An 11832-nucleotide genomic window follows, 5' to 3' on the forward strand; every position below is an offset into this window, starting at 1 on the left:
ATATATATATATATATATATATATATATACACACACACACACACACACACACAGACACTACGTCTTGCTAACTCGTGATGTCTTTGGTAAAAGTGTTATGTAGTCACACAGTACATACCCACAGCATCTGCCCCTAGCATCTGTAGAACCCTGCATTCTGCAATCGTCTCATAGGACGGTCCAGCCAACATGCAGTAAACACCCTCCTGGAGGAAAGAGTCACATCCTAGATCTTGGGCTGTCTCCCTGGCCATCCGTGCAAAGTCTCTATCATAAGCATCAGACATGCAGGGAAAGCGGACTCCAAATCTACAGGGACAGAACACAAATGTCAGTGAACATTTAGACTGATCGCAGAAATCATTCGAGAAATGCTAGTAAGATTATATACCAAGGCCAATAGCAGAACAAAGACTGAACTGTTAAAAACAAAGTCAAAAATAAAAGGAACTCATCCAAATACTTTTCTTCAAATTCTGGTGTTAGTTAGAATTAGGTTTCTTTAAACATAATTATAAAAAATGATCTTAAATCTATATGCTTGGATTTTAATAAAACATTAAACATCTTGATATACTAAATGGCAATTCACCTTTCCTCATTGCGTCCACACAGGGGATTTTGGCCTGCAAAGCCAGGCATATTGATATGGTCTTTGATCAGCATGATGTCTCCCACATTAAATCTAGGATTGAGTCCTCCAGCAGCATTGGTCACAATCAGAGTCTCAATCCCGAGAAGGAAAAACACTCTTACTGGATATGTGACCTAAAACAGAACAATAGTATAAGATTTAAAGCCGTTTTGACAAACTGTTCTCATCTTTATGAAACAGGAAATTAAATACTGGATATGAACTGATATATGTTATCAAAACCATATAGTAGGCTATAACTGTATCCCCCCCACCCGTTTGTCTAAATTGTCCATTTTAAAAGGATTGAGAATTGTACATTTTTTCCACTTGACAAGTAAGATTTGAAGTCTTTATACATTTTTTTGTGATTAAATACATTTTAATTGAAAATTGTTTTTTCCTCATGTGCACTGAATTAAGAAATTGAGAAACAAATATATGACTGCTTTTTTACAACACCAAGACTATGGATAGTGATTTCAATCACTCATAAAAACATGCCATAAATCATAATGTCATATTTCACTTGGCTTCTGCAACAAAGATCAAGCACTGTCTGTGTGTTTCTGAACATTATTTAACTTGATCACAAGCAACACAAATGTTGGAATGTTGTAAAAGTTCATAGGAGAAGACAGGGTCATTTGCCAAAGGTTAACTATCATCTCTGTTATACTTAAAATGGCTGATAGCTCTGCTTATATGAACACTGAGAAGTCAATGGTTAAGTACAGAATAACCTCTGTGTTAGTGTCGTGGTATATAATTGCTAAAGGAATGGAAACACTGAGATGATTCTTGACTTTGATTCATTATTGTAAAGTGTTACCAAGATGTTTTAATTATCAACTGACAATGTGCCTTTTCACTTTATTTCCCAGATTTTCTATCCAAACCCATAGGCTTTTACATGTTCTGGTTTTGCACTGTTCATATTTTTTCTTCTGTACTGTAGGTGGGCAGATTGACTGTTGCAATATTATAGAATGCCTTATCCTTTGAGAATTCAATTTTCCCTTTGAGATTTTAAGAATGATACTTACCGTGGCAATATTATAGCCCTCATAGAAGTGGAAGCGGCCTTGCATGCAAACACACTGCTTCCCATTCAGCTCTCCAAACACCAGCTGACCTTTATGCCCTTGCACTGAAGAGGCATGAGGTAGACTGTTAAATGTTTGCTTATGCAAACAATAGCCAAAGAATGACAGTGAAGTGATAAAGGACACGCTTTTTCATTTTTTGTGTAGTCAGTGAATAGATTACGAATAAAATTTTTCTGAATAGGCTATGAATGACAGAAAAAAACATCTCCTACCTGTGCTGTGGGGAAAGTGGGGGATTTTGTCATAAGGAAACACTTTCTTCTTGTCCAGCAGGTCAGCCAATCCACCAAGTCCTGAACCACAGATAATTGCCACTTTGGGGCTGGTATCTGTGTTAGCAAGCAGCCAGTCTGCGGTTTCTTTGTACTCCTCATAGCTGTAGCTAGATAAACACAAAACATTGTTTTTTGCTTAATATTTTTCTTAGTGGGGCTGGTGTAGGTCACGCATAAAAAAACACACATCATAATAAAGTGCCAAACTGTTGAATAATGTTTGACTAATTTCCTACTTGGTTATGATATAAGGAAGTGTCAGAATTATCTGTATTAGACACACATGCTATGTGAAATGACCTGTCAAGTACAGTGATCCAATCAAGTTGCTTTCAGAGTTGTAACAGCAGGTCAACTGAAAACAGCATTTAGAATAGAGAAGCAAAAGTATATACAGTACTGCAGTGACAAAAAGGTTTTGTTTTTTTAGGCCTTTATATTATATTATATTATATTATACAACAGTTTGTTCTGGTTCTCAAATCTGATTGGTTGAGAACCGTGAGATATTGTACTGGTATCGCTACAGGAACGCCCTTTCACAATTTTGTATCAGTCCACTTGTTCTAGCCGGGTCTATGTTTTTTTAAAATTATTCACTGAACTAATCGTAGAGTACTTTAGTTAATATAAGAAGAAACGTCTAGCTTCGCGGTCTCTCTCTCTCTCTCGTTTGGATGCACATCTTGCCGCATTGTTTCTCTTATAACCTCATTATTTCTCACTAATAACCTAACTGAAGCAGCACATGCCCTTGATACGAATTCTAAAAGTGACGTATGTTTAACTGTCAACTTGAGCTTTGAATCCGTGGCGGAAGGAAGTAGTTCCGCACAAAAGAGGGTTTTATTAGGCACTCCGTTGTTGTCGTTCTTGTTTAATTACACACATGTTCCGTCGAACTGTTGTATAAACGCAATATCGCTCTCGTACTCGAGTGATATTGCTACTTTATTATTTATCCTTGTAATTTGCAATGCTATTGTGTTGGAATATGTTGAATTATCTCTTTGACATCATTTACCTGAACAATAACTGTAGTAATGATTTCCAGTATCTGTCTTGAGTGTGTAAGCTACTGTATAACTGCTGGTCATGTTACCATGACCACTGCAGTGTAAATCCATTTTTGAGCTGTAACTATATGAAATAACTATATTAATGGTCTGTGCTCATCGTTGGATTTCGCTTGGGTCTCAACTATCAAAGCAATCTACTGTATTTTTATTTGTAGCAAACTGTAAAGAGCTTTGTTATCAGTTAGTGTACAAGAATACTTAGGCTTAATAGACTATATTGAGGTTAGATGCCATATTGAATTTAACGGATGAAAGGCTGGCACGCACTAGCTATATAAAGGTCCTAGATCATGTCATTTTATTCACCTAATGTTTTATGGGCTTTTGTCTATTTAAATTATTTTTTTCGCTAAGACGTCTCGTCAGCTGAACAGTCATGTTAAACAACAGTACAATCTATTGAATGCACTGTAGGCTACTTCTATCCCTCACAACAGGGGTCACCAAACTCGGCCCTGTAGGGCCACTGTCCTGCAGTTTAGCTTCAACTTGCCTGAACACACCTGCCTGGAAGATTCAAGTAGCCTATAGGCTATTAAGACCTTGATTAGCTGGTTCAGGTGTGTTTGATTAGGGTTCAAACACATCAGGATCGAGTTTGGTGACCACTGCCTCACAGCCTCATTTTTATTCCTGTTAAAAATTAAATATGGCGCTCCCATGTCTAAGGTCCATAGCTGACGCTTTCCAGATTAGGTAGTTCAAAATTCACTTGTAGTCTTTAGGCGGTTAGTCATTATGACATTATGCTTTCTGGTTGTCAAAAAGTGTCTGTCATTATTTAACTAACATGAAGCACCATCATACTCTGAATTATTTTATAGTCTTTTGAAACTGAAACAAAAATTACAGTATACTCATTCTTACTGAATTGCTTACATAGCTGGACTGCCCACGTTTATAATCACAAAGCATTTCATAGCTATAAGGCGCCAGGTAACAAGAGAAAATATCGGGTAGTAAGAGCTCAGTGGCCGAGCTGTAAGCATGCGCTGTCCGTGGTGCTGCAGGGCGTTGCGGGATCAGCACGTTCCATTCAGAGAGAGCTGAGCTTCAAACACTACATGACTCCATAACGCTCAGTGAGAATAAACAATAGGCCTCTTATTTTACAATCACAGCGCTGTCTTTTTTTTTTGGTTTGAAAAGGTCTGCCAACAGCCATGATGTCCTCATTTGTTTTCATAGCCGTTTCCCCAAAGCTTTTATAGCGCAGCCTGTCACTTTAAGAGCTGCATATTATCCTGGGCGCATCCACAAAGCCGATTGTGTTACGTATCCGTAATTATAATATGAGTAGCTGATTTTATTGATAATATGTTATTAGAAATGTTGAATTTCATTCGAGCTTATAGTCGACAGCAAATGTTCCTTTTTACTGTGGAATTGGAAGGCACAAACAATAGTGGAAGAATATATGAAGAATAAACTATCGCCATCCAAACAAAGTAGTAAAAATCCTCTTGAGGACAGAGACTGCGTTGTAAATCATACAGATTTTGATCTCGCATTTACTTCAGGTTGATCTATGATATAAAGAGGGCAGTGTTTACTTTGTAGCTAGATTTAGCGACTTCCCCGCCCCTTTTGAGACTTTTTTCAAAAGTTTAGGGACAAATATAGCAACTGCTTGGACAAACCTTATCTAAGTTCTCATCTTGCCCACTGATCTACGTTCATCTTTATATAGATCAGTGAATTTGCCATTGTGATGTCATCTAGTGACATTTAGCTACCAGTTTTAGCTACTTTCAATTGAAAGCAGTTGGCAACACTGAAAGAGGGGTGTAAATAAATAACGGCAGTTGTCATGGCGACTAGCCTACTCACGAATGTAATCCCATATTTTTTCACAATAAGATTTCATTTAGACAGTCTGAAATGATGTAGGATATTGATTTGGCAGGTCTGCTATGTTGTAAGGCAGCGAATATTCGTTTTCCACCTTACCTGCATTCGCTGGATGTTGACATTTCCGCAGCGCCTGGTCGAATTACTGAACGGGATATTGTTGGCACGAGGAGTAATACAGAGCAACATGAGCGAGAGGTCAAACACCCGACGGTCTCGTGGGAAAGGTGGCGTGACGGAGGAGGAGTCCGTCTTAAAACTGGTTTCTTAAACAGCGCTCGTTGTTCTAATCCAATTTTCTGTGAGAATGGGCCGCTCACTGACCCGCAGTTAAAGAGCCTTGAGAACTGTCATCCTGCCAGGACCTGGCAGCAACAGACGTGTAGTGGTGCCTCACAGCAGGGGAAATAACGTGTTAACGTTAGTTTAACCGAAGTGTCCAGGGAAACATTTGTCACTAGCAGAGATTATGGATGTTTTTTTTAAATACCAACCGGACTTTGACACAGTTTCGTCTACTGCTGTAGTTAAATATGCAGTGGTTTACCACCTTTCACTCTTAAAACGAAACTAAATAATAAATGAAGTTCTTCAGTAGGTCTTTGAAGCTAATCCAATTGTCTGTCAGAATGGGCCACTCACTGATCCGCAGTTAAAGAGCCTTGAGAACTGTCATCCTGCCAGGACCAGCACAGGCGTGTAGTGGTGCCTCACAGTAGGGGAAATAACGTGTTTCTATGTAGTTTAACTGAAGTGCCCAGGGAAACGGTTAAAGTGTCATTTGTCACGCGCAGAGATTATGGATTTTTTTTTAAACACCAACCGGACTGCCCAATCTAAATATTCAGTGGTTTACCACCTTTCACTCTAAAAACTAAGCTAAATTTAGAACTAAATGTAAAGTTAATACTTTGGGCAAGACACCCTTCCTTGTGAAAAAGAAGTGCACTTAATTATACTGAATGTGCATTTACAGATAATATAATATTAATGAAATAAAAGGCCAAGGGTACTTAAAGAAAGTACACTTCATCACAGTTTCTTAACGTAACTTATTATTGCAATTTTAAAAGTGCTGTTTGTAATAATGTCAAATTAAAAGTTTCACTTTAAAGTACATTTTAAATCATTATTAATTATTAATGTTTTTAATAATCTTTTTCCATGCTTTGAAGAAATACACTTAGGTATTTTAATATATTGACTAACATATTAAAGTACTTAATTTTAACGTTAACTGTAGTTTGTTGTTAATTTTTTTAACATATCTGTATTTTAAATGTACTAATTTGCAACTTTATTATACAACTATGCAATTACCAATATTTAAATCCACGATATAGAAGTTTTAACAGATATGACTTAAAATTTTCGTTTACTATAAATGTTTTACTATAAATCAAAAATTCACTCTTAAGTTCAACTAATTGCATTTATTATAAATGTAACCTTCATTTAATTCCAAATAACATGCATATTGTCAGTCCTGTGTCTTGTGTTTTGTTCCCCAAGTGCACAAAAAGGGCTCCAGTCCCCATGTCCAGCCCAAGGAGGGCTCCAGTCCCCATGTCCAGCCCAAGGAGGGCTCCAGTCCCCAAGTCAAGCCCAGGGAGGGCCACAGTTCCCGAGTTAGGCCTACGGAGGGCCTCTGAAACCGACATTCTCCCCAAGGCCGAGTGTCGAGGCCAGGCTCCCCGAGCTCCCTGTTCCGCCATGGCCTCCTGAACTCTCTGCTCCGCCATGGCCTCCTGAACTGTCTACTCTGCCATGGCCTCCTGAACTCCCTACTCCGCCATGGCCTCCTAGTCTATCTGCTCTGCCATGGCCTCCTAGTCTGCCTGCTCTGCCCCGAACTGCCTGATCCGCCATGGGTCCCGGAACGGGCACCGCTATGGAGGCCTGCCGTCCCGTGTCTGTCCTGAGGGGCCTCCTTGGATATTGTGGGGACACGCCTTCCGGGAGGGGGGAGTAATGTCAGTACTGTGTCTTGTGTTTTGTTCCCCAAGTGCACAAAAACCTTGCATTCAGTTGCCAATTCAGTATATTCTAAAAGTACTTCTTTTTAACAAGGGTATAATCAGTACTAAACTATATGTTGTTGGTGCAATATCTCAAACTGCATATTCATGTCACAATGAGAGAGTGATGCACCACACCCATGTTTAGTTATGCATTAAGCTATTATTATTATGCTATAATGCATACATGCTCAACACTCTTGATTTTGGAACAACTTCTGGGTGGATGAGAAAAGGAAAAAGAGAAAAGAAAATGACCTTAATAAAGTCACAATGAATGAATAATAGGTGAGTGAGTGAAAACATTACTTTCTTCAGTATACGTACAAATTACTGTATAAAAGGGCAAATAGATGCATTTTTGCTATCTTTTTAAAACTGTTTAAGCTATGAAAGAAAAAACAGTCCTGTCAGAGATGTGTTTTTGCTTTGGTAGGAATGAGAATTAGTTGCTATGTCAAATTCAAAACTATACGATTATTTAATTCACCAACACACCTACATATATATGTGCAAATTACATTTAAAATTTTTGAAATTATATTAGACATGGTCAGGTCAAAGAGGGCAGACCGTTTGCCTAATGTTACACTGATTAGTGCTCAGGGGAAAAAATATACTTCAGGATTTTAGTCTAATTTCATAAATCTACTGCTGAGCATCTTGATGACTAAAATAAAATGTTTTTCAAATGTGTTTATTCTGCCATTGTTCCATGACATAAGATTATGGTATCGTACAGACTTCTCTTTACTGTTCTTTGAGATTTTAATCATATCTAACTCTGCATGCGAACACAATGAAAAGTAAAGTTTGTTTGTGGTTTGGTACAGATATCCTCACTGTTCAGGCCCACCACTTTCAGCGAATCACAGGGCGTCTTTATTTATGCACACCAATCAGTGAGCTGTTTACTGAGAACGTTCAGTAGCCCGGTGCCATGGCGACCGCTGTCATGGTAACCACAACTCAAAGTTGAGAAATGTGCGCTTGAGGAAGAATGTGGGGGCATTTAAAATGCTTTATTAATTTTTATTGTTCTTAGTTTATAATGTAGCCGTGTGGTTATTTTACAAACATCTTTTTTAAACGTCTTGTGTTTCGGATAAACACAACATTACCAATGAAGCGACCTAGCGTGCGAATGGCGTCTAGCCACCTGCTTCAGGGTTAAACATTTATCGCTTGTCATCGTCAATCACGCAAGAAACCAGACATTTCTGCCTTTAGCAGCAGATTTCATTTTACACAAAAAACGTGAGTCAGTTTGTTTCAAAATGCCAGCCAAGCTTCTCACTCAAACCTCCGAAGTTCACGAGAAGGGTCTGGCTGCAGCCTTGCACTTGCACTCTCAGACTTGCACTCTCAGACACTTGCGCTTCCGCTAGCGACGTCACTTGCAGTCTTTATTTTTTATTTTGTTCTATTTATTGATTACTTTTTGTTTGAATCTCTCAACATTTTACAACAGTAGCCAGGTGGTGAAGACAAGAAAAAAGAAACTAAATTACAATGTCACTTGCAATCGCCACTTGCACTCTCCGATACCTGTGACGTCACTTGCAATCGACACAAATCGTGTTGCCAATGGAGACAAGAGGCTGTGGTGGTGATTAAACGATTAAAACTCATTTTATACTATAACGTACAGGGTCCTGCCGCAAGTCTGCAGCCAGACCCTTTTGACTTTCACGTGAGAAGATGCCAGCGGGATTCAAAACAAAAGTGGTGGCACCCCGAAATCCCAAACTGGTCAAACGGGAGGCAAATTTTGCAAAGGTGAGCATTTTAATATATCTTAAAACTGTATTTTTAAAGCAGCAGGTTACCCTTATTATTAACTAAAATCCCTGCCTCCAAACGGAGCACTAACTATTATTAACTTAATTAAACTATTTACATTAACATACCAGACTTACTGTACTTTCACTAGGACACCAAATCCTACACTACATTAAGTATTTAACAAAAATATTTTCTGAGTCTGACCATAAAGAATAATAGATTTTTATGTTAATTTTTTGATTGACAGGTGGTTGATTATAAGGTGTTGAGTGTTGACAAACGCTGTTAATGAAGTATCTGATAAACCAGTTCCTTTTAAACCTCGTATTATAGCTCTAGTCCCATGCGTCTAGTAGTTATTTACTGTAATGGGATTTATTTACTATGTCTCCTTTTTATTTTTGCTTGTTATTAAATATTGATTAACTGGTTGAGGTGTGTTGATTGGGGATGGAGCTGAAATCTGCAGGACGGTAGTTCTCCAGGAGCAGGTTTTGAGAATCCTAGTTTAGCCAAAAGACATGCAAAGTTTATCAATTAACTTCAGTTTAATTTATTTCTATAGTGCTTTTCACAATGTGCATTGTTCCAAAGCAGCTTTATGAAGAGTAATTTATGGAATATAAATGTATGCAGAATATAGGAAAATATTTTGTTATATAGTGGATAAATGCACTCATAACAGTCTGCACATGCCTTTGCAGCTGATTCCATCTGTACATGCTCGAGAAATGTGCCAGATTTCAGAAGAGTGATTATCAAACACTTATGAGATGCATCCACCCCATATCCTGAAGCTCTTAGATATGAGTGAGACCACACATCACAAGGTAAAATATCAGCATTTTACAATGCTCAGCTCTATCGCTTAATTATTTAGTTTGTTCTTCTGCATCACTGGTTCCAAGTATCTTAGCAGCAACATTTTCAAAGTTAATTAAGGTCATCATCACAGTTTCTCTCTGGGGAGATACTTATGGCTATTAATATGTGTAGTATAGCAACTGTAGCTTTGTACAGTACCTTTGTACTGCAGAGTTCTGCATTTACATAACAGTATTGACTTACTCAAATGTGAGTCAAACTTGATGTGACGGATGTAGTTATATGTAAAAATCTTCTCAATGACGAATGCTATGTGTTCTGCCTCAACACAACCCTGGGTGTGTTCCATCTGATTTTTCTCACACAACACAATTCACAGATGTTTTTATGTTTTTCCCTTAATAAAGTGAACATTTGAATTCAAAAGTATGTTGAGCTATTTTCTACATTTTACATTTCAACATTTCATCAGATATTATCTAAAAGTTTGACTGTGGCTTTTTTTTTTTATACAGTTTTCCTCATTAGATTTGGACCAGGCCATGTTTCAGCCATACACCTCTGAAATTGTGTTTCAGAACTACTCACCATTTAAGACATACAAGGTGCCCTAAGAGCTGCGGAACAGTGACAAGGTGACTTTTATTCTTCTGAGCAGATTTTACAGTCAGTGTGTTATATAATTACACAATGAATGCATATAAATAAAACAAACAATATTTAGTACATTTGGGTGCATTTGTCTTTATACTTGTATATTTTTTAGAAATTAATAAAAAGTAGATTTATTTGCCTGATTGTTAGCACAGGGGATTTGCATCCTACTGCAAATCAAGTCCTGGACATTTTCCAATTACCAGGATTTATGAAAACTTCTATAAACATAAACCCATTCACCTGTTCACAAAATAGAAATGCAATTGGTTTAAATTTAATTGTCTTTACAAATCTTCTTTATTGCACCTTTGTATTTTGGCATATATCTGACCTAGAGGATACAGTATATGATTTTGTTAACCTATATTGGAAGCTTGTAGTCCATGCCATTCTGATTCACACCATTCAACATCTTGCACTATTCCTTTAAGACAATTAGGCATTATTTTGTTCATTTTCATGTGTAATGAACACTGGTTTGACAAAGATATGTTGCTAACCATTGCAGGTTCCTCGACTGGTAAAGGTGATTGAGGAAGACTCACTTTATTTGAAAGTGGTCAGCCCACTAGATGCTAGTAAGAAAGTGGCCCCAGGCATGGCATCTACATTCACCGTTCTCTTCACTCCACAGGAGAACAAGGTAAAGTTTATACTTTCAATATGTAACAACTGCAGTTGACACTTACTACTTCATTGGTTATTAGGGCTGGACGATATGGGCAAAAATTAAAATCTCTGTATTTTTTGGCCGATTTGCGATATACAGTATATATCTTGGTATACATATATACAGTATCTCACAGAAGTGAGTACACCCCTCACATTTTTGTAAATATTTGATTATATCTTTTCATGTGACAACACTGAAGAAATGACACTTTGCTACAATGTAAAGTAGTGAGTGTACAGCTTGTATAACAGTGTAAATTTGCTGTCCCCTCAAAATAACTCAACACACAGCCATTAATGTCTAAACCGCTGGCCAACATTGTAACATTGCAATCTAAAAACAAAAATAAGGCTTTTACAGCGGAAGTTAAATCCACTAAACTAAAAATTAAAATAAATAAGAACAAAAGCACACACTTTAAAAAATGCTGGGTTAAATACAACCCAGTGCTGGGTAAAATAGGGACAAACCCAGCAATTGTGAAGACAGCATCTGAAACACACTAAAACAGCGCGAGTAACCTATGTCTCTGTCAGCGGCACACGCAGCCTTTCAGTCAGAGCATGTGACGGGCCGAGTCGCTTAAACTAATATGCGAAACCAAACTATAAACTATGTCTTACCAGTTTTTAATGGTCTTAATATGAAGCTTGTCATATGTTTATAACAAATTGGATTATGCACTTTCTCCGCAGCAGCTAAGTCTGTGTCCTCCGCTATATTTTCAGATGCACTCGTATCAAATTACTATGTCGATATAAACGGTATTGCCTCATATCGTATTGCTTATAAAGAAAATATCGATATATCGTACAAACTCGATATACCGCCCAGCCCTAACTGACACACTGTAAGCACTGAAGTCTCACTCTGCAGGCAGTCGGCGTTGAGCAGGTCCTGGCACTTATCGTGGCTTTTGACGCCGC

General features: G+C 37.8%; 1 protein-coding gene across 1 annotated transcript in view; it reads right to left on the minus strand.

Moving 5' to 3' along the window:
• The window catches only part of LOC107672190 (purine nucleoside phosphorylase-like), a 7091-nt gene extending 1445 nt beyond the window's left edge, over nt 1-5646 (minus strand). Inside the window, exons 1-6 of the mRNA XM_016465281.1 lie at nt 5636-5646; nt 5048-5313; nt 1956-2125; nt 1681-1784; nt 593-768; nt 119-309 (exon numbers count right to left, since the gene is read on the minus strand). Of these exons, the coding sequence (XP_016320767.1) occupies nt 119-309; nt 593-768; nt 1681-1784; nt 1956-2125; nt 5048-5070 (664 nt within the window). The 5' untranslated portion in view covers nt 5071-5313; nt 5636-5646. The remainder of the gene's footprint in view (nt 1-118; nt 310-592; nt 769-1680; nt 1785-1955; nt 2126-5047; nt 5314-5635) is intronic.
• Nucleotides 5647-11832: the final 6186 nt, after the last annotated feature.

Source organism: Sinocyclocheilus anshuiensis, unplaced genomic scaffold (genome assembly GCF_001515605.1).
Source record: "Sinocyclocheilus anshuiensis isolate Anshui unplaced genomic scaffold, SAMN03320099.WGS_v1.1 scaffold997, whole genome shotgun sequence".
Classification (NCBI taxonomy): Eukaryota; Metazoa; Chordata; class Actinopteri; order Cypriniformes; family Cyprinidae; genus Sinocyclocheilus; species Sinocyclocheilus anshuiensis.